At 40.3% G+C, this 23,853-nt stretch overlaps 1 protein-coding gene across 1 annotated transcript; it reads left to right on the top strand.

The window, feature by feature from the left end:
- The first annotated feature begins 2,781 nt into the window (after window positions 1-2,781).
- clpb (ClpB family mitochondrial disaggregase) lies at window positions 2,782-22,318 on the top strand. The gene is made up of 16 exons (XM_033976708.2): window positions 2,782-3,411; window positions 3,484-3,535; window positions 5,172-5,258; window positions 9,071-9,174; window positions 10,186-10,314; window positions 13,484-13,581; window positions 14,353-14,467; window positions 18,584-18,661; window positions 19,455-19,510; window positions 19,580-19,624; window positions 19,981-20,142; window positions 20,225-20,381; window positions 20,457-20,530; window positions 20,616-20,735; window positions 21,602-21,706; window positions 22,037-22,318. The coding sequence occupies exons 1-16, from the start codon at window positions 2,961-2,963 to the stop codon at window positions 22,232-22,234; spliced, it is 2,031 nt and encodes a 676-aa protein (XP_033832599.1). The 5' UTR covers window positions 2,782-2,960; the 3' UTR covers window positions 22,235-22,318.
- The last annotated feature ends 1,535 nt before the right edge of the window (window positions 22,319-23,853 follow it).

Below are 23,853 nucleotides of genomic sequence, written 5' to 3'. Positions count from 1 at the left end.
AAGAGGCAGGGCGGGCGCGCAGGCAGGCACCGTTGACTTGGCTACAATAGACACGCCCCCCACTGCTGCATTCACGTGACCCTCGTAAAACTTCATCAGTAATGTTGCACACAGTTTTTGTAGCAGATTTTTAGTCACTGAGCTCATTGAAAGAAATCTCGAGAAGAATTGTCCACAAACAGTGTTTCAACAGTGTTCAAAGACTTAACTTCATTTATGTGCAAAAGAATCGTGCGTTCATTAAATACTTTTTATCTAAACGAATAGGAGACCCCTAGCTACTGACTTTGAACTACCAACCTTTAAAGTGGCTTTTCCATGATAAAACTATGAACATAATCAGATCAGAACCCTGTGATAAGGCTAAATTAACTTAGAATGGCGTGTCTCAAAGAGAGTGATGCATTTCTCAAGCATGCCATTTCAAAAAATAAATAATAGTAATACGCTTATCCCAACTCGAAAGAGAGGAGTAACACCCATCAACCTTTTCAGTTGAGGTGAATATTCAGTCAAAACTCTGAAAAGCTTAAGTAAAACTGTTGCAGTGTCAACAAACAGCCATTTATAGATCCGACAGTCTGCCTCATAATCCTAGTATAAATCAGGATAAAGACCAGGACATAGAAGTTCTAAACCTTAAAATTTAGGGCTGCAGACATATTTGTCTTGGTTTGGCCCTGGTTTGAGTCCAGTATACTTGTGATGTAGACCTAGTTTATTCCCAGATTTAGTAAAGACGGTCACAGATTACAGACTATTCTGTGCTAAAATTTGAATATATCCACACTCAATTAGACGGCCTATTGTACTGAACACTTCTTTAGACTGTTGAGACATAACATTATTTTATTCAACCTAACTGACCCCCATTAAGCGTTTTTGATGCCCAACCATAGAATGTAGATATAAACTCTTCATACAGTCTATGTGCCTGACACCAACATCAGTTCATGAGTTTAGTTTACCAATGGGGTGTGCTCCTTATCTGTTAACACCTAGATTATTTATCCACACACTCTGCATTTGTCTACTCTGGACATAAACAATAAAGCCATTGTAATGTGATATAACCCTTATTACACTATCTTTGTCTTGTTAGCCTTTGGGGCAACAAAACAGCTGGTGCATATAAGTAGACAAGCTTTTTCAGTGAGAAATTAACAACTGGAAAAGCCAATGCCTAACTGGCACCTAAAAACAATGTGTGCAAGATGTTCAATGAGTCTTCTTAAATCACTCAGCCACTCTTTATAGAGAAAGAGGCTAGAACGTCCATGAGCGATGCAGACTTAGTGCCCTTTGGATTTTACAAAATAAATAATCTAATAAAAAACCTAATGGCCTGAGAGGTTGCATCAGACTAATTTAGATGCAACACCACTTGAGAACATGCCTCAACATGTGGCACTCTGCAGCAATAATAATTAACAATCAGAACTGAGTACACCAAGCTTGATTTATACACAGGATAATACATGTTGATGTGTGTGTAGATGTTTATAAAAATATCCTCAATAGCTTTGCAAATGCTGTTGGGGATCTCTACCACTATATTTGCATATTAAGTGTAGAAGAACACTGGCAGAGCAAAATAGTGTGGACCAACAAACTAAAAATGGTCAAGCGTATAATAATAGGGCATTATTACAAGAAAATAACAAAACAAAACACTGTTCTGTATTAAAAATGATAATATATAACAAGGTGACATGAACTTATGTGGCCTACAATTTCCATTTAGGCCTATTTAGCTGGCTTATGGTTTAAAATATTTGAGTTTTAAAAGGACAACAAAAATATCCTACTTAGACTGATGGATGTAAGTCCTCAGTTGACATGCCAGCAAAATCTGCAAGCGAATTTATGGTCTGACATTCCATATGATTAATGTGTGCCCAGTGCAAAAAGTCCACAGGTAGAAATAAATTACCCTTTTCCCATATAAACTAAGGACCCAGTGCCAAATGATTTATATTAGCTTGTCTAAAACTCTGCTCTGTTGTGCTGAGCAAAGGTGCTACTGATTCTCCACAACCGCCAGTTCATCAGACAAGGGTTGCAGAGGATGGCTGGTAGGCTTACTTCATTTGGCAATCTGAATGGTTGCCCTTGAGCAAGACACATCCCCAACTGATCCACTGTGCACTCTTCTCAAGAAATGCTTAAAATAAAACATTTATACCACCATGTTAAAAGTGTCATTTGGCATAATGTAAATTGTGTAAATATGAAGAATTTAGAAAAATAATTTTAATACACATTTTTGTTGTTTTAGATCTGATTAAGCCATAGTTTTGGTCTTGTTATAGACCTGGCGGAACTTAGAGGGCCAAATATTTTCTTACTTTTTGTAAAAGTTAGAACCACTGAACTACTTGGCTCAAAAAAGGTGTAGTGGCTCTCTGGTGCCATCTGCCGACTAACTGGTGAAACTAACAAGTGCATGGGGTTGCAGTTTTATCATACTAAGTGCCTAAAAGACTGTATAGGCTTATAAATTCAGGCCACAATACAATTATCATTAGTATAGGCAGCAATAACTATAAAAAAAAAAGTGAAATATTGTATCATCCATGACCTACAGTGCTTGGACTGTGGGCCAAAATTGTGGGTAATTGTTTTATTCGTATTTACTAATTGATCAATTAGACCTATTTTACATTATAAAGTTACAGTTCAGGCCTATATTTAAAACACGGGTTATATTACATCAGTTTCCCCTTTTACGCTACAAGCCATAGAAAACGACATTTCCCAGAATGCATTGCGGGCGTTCTAGCGACATCCACTGCATCATGAGGGGAAACGGTCATTGTTTTGCTCAAGCTGTGCTACATTCAGTGGTTCTACAGTAGTTACACCGTCATTACAGCTAGACTCGCTTCATTCTGAGGACACATTAGGTCAACTGTAAACCCGAGGGCTCGGACCAGCTCCTGATCGGTGAGTTTAGAGCCATGTTATCCTCAGTTCCCACCAGGTTGATAGCCCGAAGGTCGCGCAGCCTGTCACCATGTAGTCGCATTCTCCAAACAAGCGCAAGTGGAGCGACTTATCAGAGCATTCGTGACACCCCATCTGAAACCAACCGAAACCCCGTTGTGTCCACCTCCCGAGTGTCCCGCAGAGGCATTCTAGCCGAGGAGAGCTCGGGTAGCGTGAACCCCTCAGTGCAGTACCACCATCTCGCCCCCAGATGGCTTTCTCACCTGCAAAACCGCCGCAGTTCATGGGCGGCCCTGGCCAGCAGAGGGCGCAATAACAACCAGTACTGGGAAGACGGCGATCATGGCCGAGGTGAGGGCCACGGGACAGATGGAGGGGCTAGCCGGGCAAGACTGGCCTCAGCCGGGGTGCTGTCTGCTGCTGCCGTAGCCTTCTGTCTAAGGAAAGATTCTGATGATAAAGGTACCCTCAATAGTAAATGATGCATTAACATGTCTTAAAAGTAAACACTGAACAAATCTCTTCTGATTCAAGGTGATGCCCTACTGGAGGCGGCAAGGACCAGTAATAGTGCAGATGTTATGAGGTATGACACATTCAGCATTTACATTTTAGTGCACACATCCTATAATGAGTATAGTTTTTATCTCAATACTACAGGGGTACAACAATGATAAGGAAAAATATTCTTATTTTTACACAATAGGATGTAATTACTGTAGTTGAAATAATAAATCAGGGCTCGAAAAGATAGTTTCAGGCACTTTCATTACAAATATAAAAGCTTTTATTTTGAAACAGTTGTACCTGCAAAGTGTGCATTGCTTTTTGATTTGAAATCAAAAAAGCAATGCACACTTTGCAGGTACAGTGTACCAGCCGGTAAAATTGCAGTATTTGCTTTTCCTGCTACAAGCCACTAGGTGGAAACCAAGACTGACTTGTCTGAGAGCATTCACTGGCTATGTTCACATGCGCACCAAAAATCAGTTTATTATCTAATTTCTGGGCCTTTAGTTTATTTAAATGACATGCAAACCGCAAAATCTGAAATGAGTAATTAGAGGGACCATTATCACAAAGAAATTGATGATTTAGTTACATGTCATTTTAATGGTCTTATAACTCACATCTCTGTTAATAATCAGATTTTGAGTGTGCATGAAACCGCAGCCAATGAGGTTTTGAAACATACCAGCACATACACACGCCAGGGCCATTTGTTACTTGTTACTAGTAAGTAAAAACGTGGACTTTTCCGCTTCTTCGTTCTATGTAAAACTGAACCGTGATTTATACAACCGTATTGCATAAAATACTGGTAATCAGGCTCTCACACATAAAAGTGCACTAATATCTGTTTTCAGCTTAGGCTGCCCGCACTTGGACTACCTTCTTAAATTACCTTGTTTGCAGCAGATGGTGTAGGTGAGATTGAGACAGGCTGCAGGTCATTGATGTGTTAAGTGCTTTGGTTTAGTTTGAGCTAGTAGGAGAGTGCCTGTCTTCCTGTTTTCAAAAGTTCAAACCACTTCTCAACAAATTTAATCTATAATTAGAATTAGCCAATAAATATAAAAAAAAAATATTTTAAATATATAAGGATTAGAGTGAAAATGACATTTAAAAATGTAATCATTTGGTTTAGCTTAAAAAAAAAAACACTGACAGGACATTCTAGGGTCGCTATACAACATTGGATACATTTCTCTCGTTTGTTGTATTCCTGTGTGTCTCTCTTTGATTTTCTCTCTTAATGTAATAAAGGTATCGTTTTAAAGTCCCAGATATTGTCTGTGTACTCTCTGTTACCCAAGTCCATAGCACATTAAAATAGTTAAGTACAGTATATTCCCAACCTCAACATTGTATAAATACTCCTATTGAACCTATCCTTCACATACAGTACAGTTGAACGACCTGTAGTTAAGTGCAGATGTGTCAGAGCCCGCTGTTGTCTAAACAGTGACTGCTTGCTCAATGTTAGACTCTCAGATCACTTACATTTAAAGCAGTGGAGCTGTAGCCCCGGGCACAGGCCTCACACCTGGCTCAGGTACAGCTCTGCAGATAAGGCCTAAGCTGTCACCGTCTGTGTTTATGTTAGACTGTGAGACAGACTAAACTTTGATACAACAGCAATGACAGCTAGAGCAGGGTATTATATTTGCTTTAAAACAAAGCCATAAAAAACAACTAATGACACTTTATTTTGTCATTAGACTGGTAAAGGAGGGAGTGGATCCAAACCATCGTCACCGCCTCGGCTGGACTGCTCTCATGGTGGCAGCCATGAACCGACAGCACAGGTGTGTACACTCTCAGATAAGGTTTTCCTTCTTAAGCAGATGAGCTGTACGACTTCTGCCCATTACAAGTAAAAAATGATCCTTTGGGCCTGTTACAGTAGGCTGTTCCGGGGCTACTTACAGGCTGACAGACGGCCGGTGCATGTCCCCCATCTCAGTGACCACCAAATTAAATTAGCCTGCTGGCCCCCAGAACACAAAACGCCTCAGACAGGGTTTGAGGTTAAGGCCGGGGCAAATCCAATTTACTAGGACTTTTTGGGGGAGAATGAATTCTCTAGTCAGTGTTCGCTTTTTCTATATGTCATTGTACATATGCAAGAAGCCTAGTGTGACATTTAAATGTATAATTGGCTTTAAATCTTTAAAAAGCTTAACTATAGCAAACACTGCTTTTTCTATTGACTAATTAAATTTAGAAAAGGCCATTTAAATGATATGCATAATTATGTTTGATTTGATACTGAAGTTAAATCCTCATAAATTCATAAGTTGACATATATAGGCCTTTTAAACTGGTGTTTTTATAATAACTCATTACTGTGGATTCTGTGCTCACATGAGTGCATGTTATTTGTGTCAGCTCTTATAAAGAGCAGCGTCACTTTGGCTGTTAGTGTTTTTGCCACAGATGATGTTGTTTGTGTCTGGCAGTGATGGTATGTGTGTGACCAAAGTGTCCTGTGTGTGTATTATGAGTGCTATAACTCAGGCGGTCATGACATCCCTCTGTGTTTAATCCTGTCTCCAGCCCCCAGTGAGCCGTCAGTGCTGCAGGGAAGACACAGCATCAGCTCCCTGGCATCAGTCACACTCCCTCTGTCCCAGCCTCACCCACACAGGCTACTGGAGTTTAGACCAAATATCAAGTGTCAATTACTCAAGCACATGCTACTCAACTGTTAAGTAGAAAACACCATGTATGAATGGCGCATCGATGTTGTGATTTAATGCTTTTTCAAGTACGTCAGGAGCACAGCATCCTGATCATTTCAAGGCTGAAGTGATGCTGAGTAAAGGGGTGTGCATTCGAAGCAGCACTGAGAAATTGGGGGCGTGTATTTGTTTAGCTTTGATGTAAGGCTCAATCATGGATCAGGGAGGCGCAGGGCCTGGCCTAATGTTTGCACTCTTTAACACACAATACCTATCTCCATCTCTCTTTCTCTGCTTCATGCCTCCCGCGCAGCATTCACGTGCACAAAGAACACTCAGCCGAGTGTAACACTGTTGACCGTTCCGACCTGTCGGCCGACTAACTTGATGGGTGGGAGAGAATAAAAGGAAAAGAAACGTAATGCCAAAACGAGAGGTTTCATCGGAGAAAGGCAATATATGAATACCGGTAGTTTTGTGAGCAGAACAGGTTGTGAAGTGGGATTACGGGCTGGCACTTATAAATTCCAATGAAATGCAGCAAATCAATTAAACTCTATGGAGGACCGTTCAATTTTTGTTCACTGTAATTGTGAGTGATAACCACAGAATTATTTTAACTAACTGAAAAAGGTTAGATTGAGATATTATGCATAGCTGTAATGTCAAACTAGTTTGTAGGTTGACGTTGTCTGGCTGACCTCAGGTGTGCTGCTGTGAGCCAGGGTCAAGTGAGGTCCACGTCTGGACCAGGTGGTCAGAGACATGGATGGTCAGTTCAGCTCAGGTGTCCTTATATCACAGCATCGGAAGTGTCTGTTTCCTGTCTCCCCTCAGGCTGATGAGAAACTAACACCACAAATAACAAATGTTTAAATGGGTCTATCAGCCTCTAAGTTTGTGTAGTAATGCTTTTTGTTATGGTATTCAAAATAACTTAAATGGTTTAGCTTTGAGAAATCTAAAGCAAAATATTTGGTAAGCCCGACAATGCACATGCTTTAGCTCTTTTAGTTCAATGAAGTTGCCAAAGAACTTGCTTAATAGTTGTCAGTTTGAACACAGAAAATTTGATTTTCTCCTTGTCCTCCAAATTTTAGTGGCATTTAACCCAATTGATCTTTGCATTCCTCCAGTTTAACATCACATTAGGTCTGTAGCACTTTTTCTAAATGGCCAAATAAAGTTAGTCACTTGATAAAAAGTTGATTAGTTTAAACTCCACACTGTTTTCACAAGCTCATTAGTTTTAGCAACTCTTTCTAATTAAATCTACTTTCATCTGTGGCTGTACTTCCCGTCTTTCATGGTTGCCCCTCCCGCCTCCCTCTGGTTTCTTTATCCCGCAGTGTTTACCTTTCTGATGCCATTAACCCTTTTCACAGCATCTTGTCTCTTCACACAGCCGTGCCCAGCCTCGTGTGACCAGTTGCAGTGGAACTTTGTGTGTGCGACTCTAAACATGCTGAGGATGCTTGGACCTGTTTGTAGAAGTGCTTGGAAGGGTTAGAGAAGAGGCCTCTGTGGGTCATGCCCCCCCTGTTGCCCCCTACCTCTGCGATACAGTAACAAAAGAGGACCCCCCGATAGCCCTTTTTAGTCCATTTAGCAAGGTCACGCACAAAGACCTGGTCAGGCTGTTCTCACAGCTGCACACATGTTCCTAAAGTCCAGACAAATTACACCAGATGACAGACGCAAAGAAAAAATACATCAAACAGCCACAATAAACTAAAAGAAAATTCAATGAGATATTTATTAAAACTTAATAATTATTGTTAATACTATTGTTTGAATTGTAAAAACATTGAATTGTTTAAAGCATTTACAATTTTTAGTCAACATTTTTGTCATATTAAAAACACTATTAAAGCCAGAGGTATTTTCAGAGCTGCAGTCAAACTCCCAAATAAACAAATTGCTACTTGCCATTTGCCACTTGCTAGGGTCCTGTGTCGGCTATCATCCTCACTGGTTTTAACTGGAGTTGTCTCAATGTCAAAGTTTAGTTCACGTTCACAGTCTGAAGCTAGAGTCTGTAGACCGAGATACCGTACCTGGAATGTCCGTCGGGTCACAGTGGCTGGTGTTGCCGAGGTATTCAGTGTTTGCTCTATAAGGCGGCACGCTCCAATGACAAACTACACACACATAGCCAGTCTAACATGCAGACCCCCCAATGGCACCGGAAACAGCCCGATTCAGAGGCCTTTCACATATATGTACATACATGTAACAAGGAGAACAAGTGTGAGGAGCAAGAAAAACGGGGGTTGTCAGCTGTGACCGCCATGGGTTACAAATAAATGCATTGTCTATTCAGGGAGGAGGAAGTGTTGTCAGTTATAATTGAGCATAGTAATAGTTCAATTTTTGTGTAGATTTAATTTGTGTTGTGTTGTGCTAATGGTCAAAAGCTCAGTGCCAGGAGTCACATGCACATTCTATGTCCTTTTTGAACTACTTTCACTGTATAATTATTTAAAAATAGCTTTATGTGATTTAATGCTTGGTCACTTGTAATAAAACACTTAACATTACAAATATGAATATAGTAATAATTCTTTACTGAGCTCCAGTGCAAACTTGAAAATTTGATACGGTATATAATTTCCCATGTAGTGTTCATTAATTTAACAATTTGAGGTGTAAAGTTCTATACTTCCGTCTATAAAATGTAAGTTCTTGTTACAGTAATTACTTTTATGTTTATGCTTTTACAACATGGTAAACCACTCTTGTAATATACAAAGAACCTAAAAAAGTATGATTTGTCATGTTTGCCATTAAATGCAGTGTTTTTAGTCTGTGGGGGGTTATGGAGGGGCACCAGGGTCCTTTATTAATGAAAAACACTGGAATATATTTAAGAGGTTGTCATATTGTTCTATGACATACAGCACACAAACTATTGTCTTTTTTGTTGTATTTTTCAGTGTGGTGAAAGTCCTGCTCGAGGCGGGTGCAGACCCAAATGCTGGAGACCACTTTAACAACGTCTATGACACCTCTCGAGAGAAAGGCATCCACTCCTTGGAGGGTATAAAAAACACTTTGTGAATGCAATCATGTGTGTGTGATATTGGTGTATTTTTCAGCAAGTGTAGAACCAGATATTATGAGGCATTATCATTTGCATAAAAATGTGCATATGTACAAGCTTCATTTTTTTCGCCTGCATTATTTATTTTCCATGTAGCGCGTATTTTATTTGTTTTTCTTATGAGCTGCCGACCCACATGGCAGGATGCATGCTCACTACGCACCTCCCTTCCCTGTTTCTTCTCAGTCTGTGCTGGGTTTGGGCAGACATATTTATATGGGATATGTATATTGCAGACATTTATATGGCTGTCAGGTTTGGGTCCACGTGGGGCCGGCCTAGCATGGGGAAGCGCTTGCCAGACACGCGCTGATGGATGGGCTAGGGGGGCCTGTGCGACGCTTTATTGGGTTAGCTATGATTATCCCGGCCTATCTCTCCCTCCCTCATACACACTCGCACTGCAGAAAGACTGTCACGGAGATGAGGAAGGAGAGTAGGATGGATGGAGGAGGGAAAAGACTGATGAAGAAAGGGGAGAAGAATAGGGAGAAACAGCAGAAGAAAGTGGAGAAGTAAAGTAGGTATGAACAGAGAAATGATAGGAGGTGCAGATCGAAGGGTGGCATGCCTGGAAGGAGATCGGCTCGCATGATGAGAGCCAATGAAGAAAGGAAGTCAAGAATTGGAGGAGACAAAGTTAGTGGCTTGGGAGGAAGTGGGTACCAGTGATGAAAGGAATTGATGGATTCTGAGCAGAGGGGGAAGGAGGCAGCAAGATAGACATGATGGAGTGGTACCAAATGAGTGCTCTTATGAAAAACTACAGTAAGCTGCGAATTTATATGGCGCAAAGATAACCTTAAAACTAGCTTCTGCTAGCTTACATGGTCAAATTTAACTTTATTTAACAGTAACCAAAGCATATAGATGGTCCTACTGTTATGTACTACAATAACGTTTCTTCATATATCTTTTAGATGTTCATTGAGTTTCTTATGTCGACAGTTTTGGTTTCCAGAGAGGATGAGTTCAGCAGCAGACTCAGCAGCCGGGCAGGGTTCCGTGGTTGCACAGCGTTGCACTATGCTACGCTGGCCGATGACCCGCACACTGTTCAAATGCTGTTGGAGGCAGGTATGTATGCTCTTCACAACACGTGAAATTGTATGACAGTTCCAGATCATTTTTTGATTTGGTTTTTGAAAATAAATTCACAAATATAAAAGACACAGTCAGTCACAATTTTGAGCTATAAGATGTGATCAAAATTGCAATTGGAATGGTAACAGTTGGTATAAAATATGCCGTCTCATACAAAACCCCTACAAACACATTCTGAAATAAATTCTATAATCCTTGCATTAGTGTAGCAGTTGAAATTTCAGTCTTGGACAAGTTTAGAAATGTGCACATAACACACAACAGGATCCTGATCTTAAAACTAAAATTGCAATGAGCCTTACCCCAATACATTCACAGATGCCACAAAGCTTCATCTGTATGATCAGTTTTAATCCATCCTCTGTCTTGTACACCTTTTTGACTTCTTAAATGTTCTCCATGTATCATCTTATTAACCCTCTAGTGATATAGAGTATTACAAAGCTCATTTGAAATTGATCACTTGTTCATACCCCCCGTTTCCTCACATTAGAATCGCACCTGTCGTTGACTCAGCACCACCAGCACACACACAGAGCCTGGGGCAGAATATCCCCCCAGTTTTCAAGCGGGCAGTTCTTAAACAAGCTCTGCCTAGTTGAACTCTGACCTCTGCTCAGAACATGCCCCTAGGATAACTTGCAAAATGAGTGTGTTATGATACTCAAGCTCCCATTACATTATAATATTCATATATGTATACATGCTTTGGCTACAGCTTTTAAAATGTCCTATCAGTTTGAGGACATTTGGGGGGAAAAAACTCCAGGTCAGTGGTGTGGTCTTTTTAAATTCATTTTGAAATAAAATATAATGCACCCGAGTTTCTGTTTTACACACATGTATTAATGTCTTGTTTATGTTTATGATGGATGGTGCGTTTCAAAGCGTTGCCCATCCCTCATCTCACCTTTGCCTTCGTAAGCACTCTGTACACTTAAACAAATCGCCCCGTCTAACTCAATCAAATGTTCTCTACGCACATTTTTGAATTAAAAAGGTAAGAAATTTCACAAAGCAGGGACATTTGTTTCAGGCAAATCAGATTAAAGGCGGAGCAGGTTGTTACTTGCCCGGGTGGGTCGTGGCTGAGTTGGCGCCACTTTCACATTCAATAACAGTCATGACATCACTACACTTTGTTTAACAGTGTGCAAGTGAGCGACACAATTTATAGATACGTGTCCATTAATCTTTACAGCTTTTTACTGAATTCTGTTGATGTATGTTTTGTTTTGTAATATACTTTGTGAAACTGCCAAACATCTGTATGCGCTCATCTTTCTTGTATGTATGTTATAGGATGGATAATACTGAAAAAGACAAATTTCCCGCTGTTCTTGAGATAACAATATTCTGATATTTGGATATTTTTGCACACCATTAAGAAGTTGCCAGTCAAATGTCTTGGATGAGATTCAGTTATTTCACGAAAGTTAATGAACAAAGGGCCATAACATCATCTTATACCCTAGTTTTTGTTCTTTTTGTGGCTTTTTGAAAATTCTCTTTTTATAGATATACTTAATTTCGATATTACCAGGATATAGACTGATGTATCACCCACCTCTAATCTATGTATGAGCATGAGGTGTGTACACTGCATTAGATATTATTTCCCTTGTGTTTCAAAGTGTCCATGTTAACACTAGTGGCCACGGGTCGGCACTTTTGGCCTTCGCCCGCTCCATACTCACATCTCCATCCATCACAGTCTCCAGGCTCACCCTCGGGCTCCTGCTTGGCCTCACTGTCCCTGGTCCTACCTGCCCCAGCTCACCAGTCTGTCCCTGGGCTGCACATCAGCCCACTGGCCAGAGGCGCCCGGTAATGGCCAGCTCTGTAGGAGGTGGTGTGCCAGAGGAGACACAGATGCACACAATACAGATATGTGGACACACAAAGAGCAGCAGGGGCTCTCTCCCACCAGCTGCGGTGAAAGGAGAGGAGGAGGAAATGGGGAAGAGGAGGGGATTCCTAATAGGCATAACTAAAGCAGTCCTAATGAAAGGGTCCTGTGTATGCTAGTGTGTGTTCCAGTGTTCAGCTGTGGCGTATGCGTCCGAGTGCCAGTGTGACAGTCGTTAGGGTTGATCCTGTTATAAAGTGCTATGGCCCAGAGGGTTAGCCTGATATTAAAGCCCTAAATGATGCTATTTATTATGTCCTGTGTGTCTGCGACTGTGTGGGTGCTTTATTGCACTCCTCCCCAGTGTTTGGAGGAAGGTGGTCACAGTGTATTGTTGTCAGGATCGATCGTTTCATGAGCAGGTCACCAAATTTAGGGGCTTATCAATAATAATCGCTGCGATTATTAGTCTATGCTCAAAAGGAAGGGGCAAAAGAAAGCATAACCTATATTGATCGAATGCAGTGAATTAAACAGTATATGTACCAGATACCAACTGTAATGTTTTTACTTTCTCCTAACTAACTTTTTTTCAAATGGTCTCAATTCATTAAAATATTACTGGTTGCTTTGAAATATGTTTGGTTAGAAATTTCAGCTTCATGGACAGCAACTAAAATAAATGTTTTTATTTATGTGTTTTAGGCAGATATTTCAGATGCCTACAGAAATACCAGCAACTTATTCTTTACACTTTTAATGAATACGTCATTACAGTTTATGTAGTGATTGCTACTATCTTCACCTTCATGTGAAGGCACGTTTTCTGCAACCTGATTGAAAGCAGTTGCACAGGTCAGGGCAGAAGGCACTGCTAAGCATCTCTGTCAAACCCACTGCCAGTTGCACTATTACATGCTTTGTGTTCCCCCATCACCAAAATCCCCAATCCTTTCAAAAGTGTTCAACACAATTTCCTCTTGCTGTTAAAAAGTGTGTGCTGTACAATAAGGCAAGAGTGCAGGGGTCAAACTGTGCATTATTGGCACACGTTGCACATTTGAAGCCCCCCACAGAGTGATTTCTTTGGCTAGCCTCCTCTCTGCAGTTAAACCCATGACCCCTAGACCTGTGTAACCTCTAACGGTACACTCTAGATCGACGTCCTGCCCCTCCTGCTGAGACAAAATGTGTGCATTGAGCATGATAACATCACTCTGATAGTAAAACAAAGTATTTCTTACATGCAGACAGTTTTCATCTATAAATTGAATGTTGACCACTTGTGTGCAGGTGCTAACCCTCTGCAGACCAACGGACTGGGACACACACCACGAGCGTATGCTAAAGATGGAGACGTGGGCAGACTACTGCAGGAGTGGGAGGGCAAGGTATGGAGTTCTCATCCTGACAGATACATTTTCCCTACTTTATATTATTTAAAAAACTATAAATACACAGTGTTGTGTGTCTGGAGCCAGCTGGTCTTGTAGATAGACACCCTCTCTTCAGGAGGTCTGCATGTCTGCTCATTGAGTGACAGGTGCTTTTGAAGATCCATAATATAAACACTAGTTAAGGTTAACTGGGGTTAAAAACATCTAGAAAACTACATCGTGTTGTAAATTTATAGGAGTCCTTTAATGTGCGGGTCTGATTATTTTCAGTTTAATCAAACACTTAAGGAAGTGATCCTTTGGAATAATGAAAGTAGAAGTATGTTTATACTGGTCAAAACTGACTAAAACCAGTCAATGCAAAAATGCTTACCCTAAGCAAAATGTATTTAGTTCTTTGCTCATTTTTATTCCCCATGACCTTCCTGATAGAGAGAGACATGAATTCTTAAGTGCCAACCCACACAAGAGTAACTGATTAACGTACCATGATCCATGCAGCCTCTCTCTTGTCCATCTACTTCTAACCATTTTCTAAATTTCAATAAATGAGTATTAAAAATTATCTGCAAAAGAGACAAGAGGTTTCTGCCCAATATAAAATATACAGAGATACAGAGTGTTGTTACACGGAAACAATGCATCATAAATGCTAAGTTAATTACATACTTAAGCACTAGTTCTCCCCTCCCTGTTCTGTGGAGGCTGTCATCCGGCCTCCTCCCTCCTGATTCATGGCCCGTCTGCTCTGTTTTGGGTGTGTAGTTCCAGGAGGCACAGGCTCGACGGGAGGCTGAGGAGCGCAGGAGGTTCCCCCTGGAGAGGAGGCTGAAGGAGCACATCATTGGGCAGGAGGGGGCCATCAATACTGTGGCCTCAGGTAAACACACTGCTCCCTCTAAAAGTCTATACTGTGGATCTTAATGTACACTTTTCTCCTCAATGTCTTATCTCTGTAGCTGTAGGCGGGCTCAGACAGACCGGCGGAGGCTCTAATTGGTTAATTGTGATAAATGAGCTGTCCGTCAGGCGCACACAGGTGCTTGGTACATGCGTGTGTGTAGTTGTGTGTGACAGCTGAGAAGGCCAGGCCCGGAGCCGCCAGTTAACACAATTACACAGGGAGGAGACATAGTACAGAGCCAGGCCCTCGCTCTTCCTCCGTCTGCTGCTCTTCCTCATCTGCTTTCCCCCATCTTTGGTCCATCTTCGGTCTACTGCAGCACCACACTTTACTAAACAACACAAACACATTCTACTTTACAGTTTCATCTCCTCCCTTAAACAACAAACTTGTGTTTTATTCAATGTATTATTTATATTTTTTATTTACCCTAAAGAAAATGATCAATTTATTCCATAGAATCAAACTGCTCAACAGCAAAGCCCACCTTAAAGTTAAGGTATCCCAAACACACAAAAATATTACTAAAGTGTTGTCAGTGTATAATTAGTTCAACTTCATATTTTCATTTGTTTAATAAAATCCTTTTTACACATACAGTATGCAACATATTTCCATTTTATTATAAGATTGTTGTTTTAGAATCTTATATAAAGCTTGCAATTCACCCTCTTTAGACGTTAATCCACCTATTATCCATTAGGGGAACAATCATGCAAATCAGATGGGAAAACACAGCCAGCAGGGGTATTCAACAAGCCCTTTAAGCCAACTACTTTAGCTGCTTGGGAAGGATCTTCAGAACAGGAAGCTGAGGCAATGGCAAACAGACAAAGGAGGCCAAGTGCATTGCATGGAGAGGAGAAGGAGGATGAGTTAGAGCACAATAAGGCTGCAGACAGTAAAGAGCTGATATTACACCAGGCATCCATGGAGGCCACGTATTGATCGCGCCACCATCCACCCGTGCAGGAGGCTGTGTGTTATTTTTATGATCCCGGACAGTGTAGATTTGTGAAAATAATCAACCCACTCCCTAAACCAACAGCAATAATAGTTATTTTTGTCTACAGATTAACAAACAACTGAACAGTTTAATAAGTCTTTAGCATCTCAACCGAATACATTTTTTTGATCTATGAAATGTCATTGCTGCTTTTAAAAAACAAAGTAGAGAGAGGGAGGATTATGGAAGTTGTAGTCTTTCAGCAAGGCAGTGAATGATTGCGGTTATCATGGCAAATTGTCCTGAAAGCCATAGAAGACGTCTCTGCAGTGATAAAGGAACAGCTTATTGATCCCTTAGAAGTATTACAGTGAATATATCACACACAGTCCTCTCTCTACGCTCCACACGTGCACACACTCACTACCACGGCAACCAAGATGAAACAAACTGGAAAACATTGCATGAGCTATAAAGTACAAGTGATATACCAATTTTGTTTAGTTTGGTATGTTTCTAATAATGTATTCTAATAATAACTTTATTTATAGAGCACCATTAGTACAAAACTCAAATTCAAAGTGCTTATTATACAACAGAAGGAAAATTACAATTACAATTTGAAAAAAATGCTGACAAACACCCCCCCCAAAAAAAAAACCCAAACAAACAAATATTTATCACATAAAGGAAAAAGCCTGTTACTTTTAAACATGTACTGGTTATAATTTATTATAAAATTTCAAAAAATATATAATATACACTGGTAACATCAATATTATTCAGTTTAAAAAGTTTTGTTGTTTTTTTTATTTATTTTTTTATTATCGGCTCAATTTTGGCATAGTGACACAACTTCTGTCCTGTTGTTATCCATATATCTAAAGACTATCAGAACCAGAAAGAAAAGTTTTTGCATGCAAAGGTGTCACTATCCCCTTTCCCTGTAATGACGAACAGCCGCCCTGTAGCTCCAAATATACGAACTCTGCACACAGGAAGAAGGCTTGGATTGATCCAGGTTTAGCTCTCAGGGCTAAGAGTTATTGAAGAGAATCATCCCACTGTAATCGTGTTAGAGCCGAGCAGACCTGCCCAGAGCGTGCGGTGTGCAGTGCCGTGTGTGTGTATGCATGTGAGAAAAAGAGGGAGAGAGAGAGACAGCTTTCATTTGTTTTGTGTCTGCTGCTTTCCTTGTCATTGTCAGGCCCCTCTGAGAAATGTCAGGGTGCCCTTCTGTCAAAGTCGCTCTCAATCAGCTAAAACGCACGCACACACACACAACTAACACAGAAGGTTACGCTGTCATTCGCACAACCATTGATAACACATAGGAACCCCTCTTGTCACTGCTCATCTCCAAGGCCATCTCTGACACACCTGCCTGTTCCTTCTTCTCTGCCTCCTTATCTCTTCACACGGCTATCTAGCCCTCTTTATCTCCTTTTACATCCTTGCTCCTCTTCCCTCCACTTATCTCTCCGTCCTCCTCCCGATTTGTATAATCTGTCCATCTCCTCCTCCTTCGATCTGCTCTCTTCTCATGCCAAGCTTCTGGGCTTTATGATTATCAGCTATTAAGAGTTAGTTTAACACTCGCGTCCAGTTATCATACATTGTGGCTTGGTTGCTTCGAATGGCTGTATTGTTTGTGCATTATTTCTCAGTATTTTAACCATTGTGGACAACCCAACAAGAAGACCTGCATATAAACAAGGAGAAAGCAATATATTACAGTATTATCTTTTTCACATTTGAAACGTTCTTTGCTGTGATGTTCCTTTCTGGCTTACTGTCAATAAAACTGACCAGGAGTGATCTAGAGAAATCCTGCTTTAACTGAGCTATTAATAATAACATGTAAATCAAATTGTTCACAGATTGCAATAATCTGTATCTTTCTTATTAAAATGGTCTATCAGCCAGTGTTTTATCTTGGAGAAAGTATTCTGGAGGAATATAGAATTTTTCTGTTTAAAATGGCACTGACTAAAAATCCTTGTTGTCTAATAATGGCTTACACTTGTAATGTGCTTTTTCAAAGCCTCTCAAAGCGCTACACTATAGTCATTATTCATTCATTTCCACACTTGTTGATGGTAAGCTACTACTGTAGCCACAGCTGCCCTGGGGCAGACTGACGGAAGCAAGGCTGACAATCTGCGCCATCGGCCCCTCCGACCACCACCTATCATTCGCGCACACACCACTTTCATACTAGGCAATGTGGGTGAAGTGTCTTGCCTAAGGACACAACAACAGAACTTGGTCCGAGCGGTACTCGATCCTCCGACCTTTGGGTTGGGGGGACCAACACTCAACCACTGAGCCACTGTCGCCTCAACTGTCTGTTGTCTAGTGTACTAATGTTCTTTGACATTCTTTTTAATGTTACATGTTTATTTTTTGTTCAATTAACTTAATGTTTGATCAAGTATGCATGCATCACATACTCTCTACTGCCACAATGAATATGTCTATACGGCATAGTTTACTTGTTAAGGGTTTTTAATCAGACTTCACCAGATTGATGGGCCCATATTGTATCAACAACTACATACAGGTGCATAGTGACAGGCTGAAAATTTTAAACCTTATAATATTATACTCCCCAGCCTCCCCCCATTCTGCAACAGGTTTCAGTTTGAGTAGGCCCATGCTTGTGTCGGCTTTCTTTGTCATGTGCTTAAAACTAAAGCCATATACACTCTGTACGTTCCTGCCATTCACCTCATCATCTTGTCTTTGTGCATGTGTGTGAGAGCCGTTGCTGGGGTGATGGCAGGGTTGGGTAGGCACTCCTCCTTTTAAGCGAGCGTGTGTGCTTCTGTGTGTGCGAGCCTGCGATCTATGCTAAACTGATTTGGGCATGGCCGCGCCAGGGAGGCTAACACAATTACTGCTGGCTAATGGCCCCACTGACTGAAGGGGGGGGGCATCAGCGTTGGCTTTCTGGAGGTCTCTCATCTCACTTGCTTTTCTTCTCCTCTTTCTCCTTTTCTTCCAACAAATGCCTCTGACCCTTTCCGCGTCTCAATTGTCTTTTCTGTATGGTTTCTGATATCCCCCAATACCATCAGGTCAACTAAGTACTTAAAGACTTGAACTAAAGATAATTCATAAGTGTCTTTGTCTTTGTCTAATAGCCATCAGGAGGAAGGAAAATGGCTGGTATGATGAAGAGCACCCCCTCGTATTCCTCTTCCTTGGGTCGTCAGGAATTGGTAATGCACTATTTAACGTTACATTGAGTCAAAATGTAACTCAATACAACACAAGTCCAAAGAACCAAAAGAGTAGACGAGAGCAAGAGAGCAACATTGATGGATTAATGAAATATGGAATCATGTAGACTGTAGTAAAAACAAAAAGAGTTGATTACCCTATGCCTCAGCCAATGCTCCAAACGTCTTGCTAGTGATATCAAGACCTAACGATCTTGTTCAAAATGAAATTAACCTGTAACAAAGACAAAAAAACAATCTATTAAAACATATTGTATAAGACATGTGTTTAAACATGCCTATTTTAGTGTACATATATTTAATTGTGTACTTACGAAGGAAGTTTGAGGACACAAAGATGTATAAAACAGCAGGAGAGGGTGAAATGACAGGACAGAGAGATAGATGGATAAGCACCGGTGTTCATATTCTCTCGTGCCTTCAGCGACAAATAGTGTCCATGAAACATCAATATTAAACATCAGCAACGAGGCTCTCACAGTGAAGCCGGGCGCACGCATACCAAACACAGGACATCAATATCACATGTGAGCGTTTGTATGCAGAATATTTTACTGACAAAAATAATGCACGCCTTGGTAGAGCACAAGAAGATTGAAAGCTTTGAGGGGGATTTGGATCTAGGCCAGCCAGCAATATTGGATGTAACATTGATTTAATGCAGTATATGATGTTGTTACTTTTTTGATAATTTTACAGTTTTAGTGATAACTTTGCCCTAAAATCTTTTTTTTTGTTTGTTTCTGATTGTTTCTCGGGATTTCTGTTTCAGGCAAGACTGAATTGGCCAAACAGGTTGCCCGATACATGCATAAAGACATAAAGAAGGTATATTAAAAGCAACACATCTAAAGTTACAATATCCTTGTAGTCAGTCTAAATATGTTGTATTTGTAGGGCTTCATACGTTTGGACATGTCCGAGTTCCAGGAAAAACATGAGGTAACTTGAATTTTTTATAGTAAAAATGTCAGTAGTCAGACTGTGTCTTTGATGCATAATCAATGCATAACAATGATCTGTGAGAAGAGTTCATTATTTTCACATGTCCTGGCTGCACATTCTTCCAAATGATGCATTGGATTAATTCTCTTTATGTATTTCATAAACTGAACTGATGGTGTTTTCCTGCCGTTGTGTTATGTTTCTGAATTTTTGATGATGAATACATTTAATTATTAAAACGTTTAACATTTCTAATATTGTTTTACAATTAATGGAGAATTTCAAGGCAGTTTAGTTTTACAATTCTTTTTCAAGGCTCTATATACAAATTAATTGTGTTGCAATACTTGTAGGTGGCAAAATTCATTGGATCTCCTCCGGGTTATGTGGGTCATGAGGAGGGGGGTCAGCTAACCAAGCTGCTGAAAGCCTGTCCCAATGCTGTGGTTCTTTTTGATGAAGTGGACAAAGCTCACCCTGATGTTCTCACCATCATGCTGCAGCTCTTTGACGAAGTATGCATAGACCACAGCAGCACACAATCACATCTATATGTTTGAAAAGATGCACATGCTATAACCACTGTCCTCTGCTTAGGGGCGTCTCACAGACGGTAAAGGAAAGACCATAGAATGTAAAGATGCCATCTTTATTATGACTTCTAATGTTGCCAGTGATGAGATCGCCCAGCATGGTTTGCAGCTCCGTCGAGAAGCTGAAGAGGTCAGCCGTAGGAAACTGGTGGACAGCCTGGGTAAGAACACAAGACAGTTCAAATATTTGTGATCTTATGCCACTATTAGAATATTAATGCTGGTGTCTTATGCAGATGATGTACAGAAAGGTAATGACATCCAAATCTCACGTCAGTTCAAAGAATCAGTAATTCGGCCAATTCTTAAGGTAAAAACCCTGCCTTATATTATTTTTCTATATATAGTTTTTGCACAAAATAGCAATAAAGCATTTATATTATTTTGTCCTAAAGGCTCATTTCCGACGGGATGAGTTTCTTGGAAGAATCAATGAAATTGTGTACTTCCTCCCATTCTGTCACTCTGAGCTCTTACAGCTGGTCAGCAAAGAGCTCAGCTTCTGGGCAAAGAAGGTAGGCCACACCGACTGCTCTATAAGAACACTGATGTGCCAGTCTGTGGATTTGTGACATATTACTTAATCGCACTTGTCACTGTTTCTATATTTTCCGAGGCTTCCTTACAGTATCTTCAATGTGTGTGTCCTTCTGCTGGACGGGTACCATATGCTCCTGTCTTAGAGCAGCAAACACACACAGATCAATAGTGCCTTTGCTACTCACTATAATGTGATTACAGTGTTTAACATGTGGAGCCTTCATCAATATTTAATTATTAATATTACAGCTGGTTCCTCTGGGCCTTTCACAGACATGAGTCTGGAGTCACTGGGTGTCTCTTGATAACTATCGTGATAACCTCAGTTTGTTTGACCACTTTCAATTCTGAGTGCTCAGCTTTATAACCACTGGGTTGATTCTTCATTGATTTATGTTTAGAATAAGTAAAATATTTTGCATCATGGGTTTCATTTGTGTAGGATTATTTTTCCATCTCTGGAGAAAAGACAAAGTAGATTCTAATTGAATGAAGTTGACCTTGGATTCTAAATGAGCCACTGTGTTCATTGCTATTGACTGGTGTTTGATTAAAACACATTAATGAGTTGTTGATTAGCACTCAGAAACATGTTGTTTGACAGCAGATTTCCTCTGCCCATTTTAATCCAATTTTTTCTTACACATTTACTTTTTCTTATATATAATAGATTGCCCATATCATTTGCCAAAATGTACATCCATACATTACTTAGTAGATATGTATTTGGTTTACCATACAATAATAAACATATTTTAAATCCATAGCGGGTTAAGGTTAAGAAACTGTGTATTAGACAGTGATTTACTGTACATGTATCATGTTTTAACTGTTTTATCAGGCTAAACAGCGCCATGACATCACTCTTCAGTGGGAGCGCCCAGTTCTAGATTTGTTGGCGAGAGGATACAATGTGCACTATGGCGCACGCTCTATCAAACATGAGGTATGTTTGAAGACACCTGACCAGTTGGCTGTTTATTACACGAGTGGAAACTCACCGATCCTTCTATTTCAGTCCTGATCCAGTCAGGATAATTCCTGTTACTAACCAATATTAGTGCAGAGAAGAATAATTATTTATTCTATAAGTAAATATGATCAACAGTGTCTAATAGACAATATTTACATACATTCATAGATTAGCCCTTAACCAATATCCAGGACCAGTGCATCTTTACCTGTGGCCTGTCAAGGAAGTTACAATAAAAGTACTATTTTTTGGACATTACATGTATTGTTTTTTTGTAACCCACTGGTGTCTTGTGGCCCGTAGGTTGAGCGACGTGTTGTGAACCAGTTAGCTGCTGCCTATGAACAAGAGCTCCTGCCCAAAGGTTGCACTCTGCGCCTGACTGTCCAAAGCGAGGGCCAGGAGGAGCGCAGTTCTCAAAGTCTGCGGCTGGAGGTGGTAGGAGAGGACAGCTCTGCCAGAACACTAGACATCCGCCCTCCTCTCAGCCCAGATCACTAACAGTATATGTTACCATTACCACCAACATATATAAGGTTAGCACTATGGATGTGTGGATTAGCAATAAAAGTACCTCAAGCAACACATCACTGCCTCTCTCTTTCACTGACAGAGTAACAAGCTGCCACCCAATATTTACACTATATCTTCATGTCCCTTGCACATAGTCCAAAAAATGTGTTTTGTCTTAAAAGTAGTCGAGTAAATAGATGTTCATGACATCATGACATAAGAGCCATATGAAGACCCATAACATGATCGATGTTGCTGCCACAGTTAGTATATTTTAACATAAATTTATTTATTTATTAAAATGGAAGTAGATTTATAGATCTGAGGCAACAAAAGGGGGCATTTGAAGAGTATTGAGAAAAGGTTAAACATATAAAGACAATTCTATAATTCCTTTTGCTTACCTGTTGAAGTAACCAAAGAGGGTATCTGATTTGCTTCCACTGTTGCTGCTTGATAACTCACTTTGATGCATATCACATTCACCAGCATTGTCATAGTGATAAACGTATGTAAATGTTGAGTTCTCAGTTTATTTGAAACAATAGCACCACATAGGATTGTATAGCAATCTTGTTGAGATATGGGCCATAAAACTGCCGTGTCCATCACTTTGGCCAATGCATCTGTGTTTAAAAGTGTTGCAGATTTCTCACATGCTTCGCCGTCTTAGTGCAAATGGCTTTGAAGAGAAATTTTGTAGCATGACATGCCTATATATAAATATTCAAAGTTGTGTGTCATTAATGTTTAAAGAGCATGCTGACAAGGCGCATATGTATTGGCATTTTTCACTCTTGTATCCCAGCCTACACCATGTAAATAAAGCCAGGACAACAAAAAGAGAATTGTGTGTTTTTGTTTTGCCCTGACACTCCTGATGGATGTGTCTGTGCCTGACTCCAGACCCTGGGTGGGAATTCCTACCACAATGACGCTTGTCCACCTTGTGAAATGACAAGACGCTGGAATTTGTTAGGAATTTTAGTTTGTATAGGATGTCACTGTGGGACATTGGGAGGGAATGCTGTGCAACAAGCCTGCTGCAGGGACATCCTCCATTTTGGGTGAAATTAGCATGAAGTGTGGTCTTGCTTTTTTAATGTGCTCCACCTGGACCCCCCAACAACCCATACACAGACTGTAAGCTTCCTTCCACACTGAGTTGTAGTTGTCTCCTGTGGAGGTACTGTAATTGTATTGTTTTTAAATCACTCCCCTATGGCAGACACTTTTTATTACACAGAAAAACCTTTCCTCTAGTCATATTCACATATGCCTCAGAAGAGACAGAGAATTTGTGGCTTTAATAATGGTAATCAATAAAGAATATGATTTGCTTTTTTCTTGCATGGTGCTAAAACATGCAATATTTAGAACCTCGTTCATCTATGTACATTTGATGAATCACTGTACCATTACAACAGGTTACACTGCAAATAAACATAGGATACTGGTCACATCACAAATGCCATCTGGATGCCGGTGCCTTTGATATCAAACAGTGATAGTTGGCCAAACCTCTCCCATGCAGTAGCCACATCTGGACAGTAGATCAAGTTTAAGCTCTGATACCTTGAGGCTTTTCCCATATCTCTTATCCCTCA

The sequence above is a fragment of the Periophthalmus magnuspinnatus genome, chromosome 13 (assembly GCF_009829125.3).
Source record: "Periophthalmus magnuspinnatus isolate fPerMag1 chromosome 13, fPerMag1.2.pri, whole genome shotgun sequence".
Classification (NCBI taxonomy): Eukaryota; Metazoa; Chordata; class Actinopteri; order Gobiiformes; family Gobiidae; genus Periophthalmus; species Periophthalmus magnuspinnatus.
This window is presented reverse-complemented; position numbering and strand designations above follow the sequence as displayed.

Bases quoted from the DNA above. Each gene is read 5' to 3' on its own strand.
- clpb (XM_033976708.2), top strand. From the start codon at position 2,961: ATGTTATCCTCAGTTCCCACCAGGTTGATAGCCCGAAGGTCGCGCAGC. The intron at 5,259-9,070 runs GTGTGTACACTC...TGTATTTTTCAG, and splicing joins GCCATGAACCGACAGCACAG to TGTGGTGAAAGTCCTGCTCG. The intron at 20,736-21,601 runs GTAGGCCACACC...CTGTTTTATCAG, and splicing joins TCAGCTTCTGGGCAAAGAAG to GCTAAACAGCGCCATGACAT.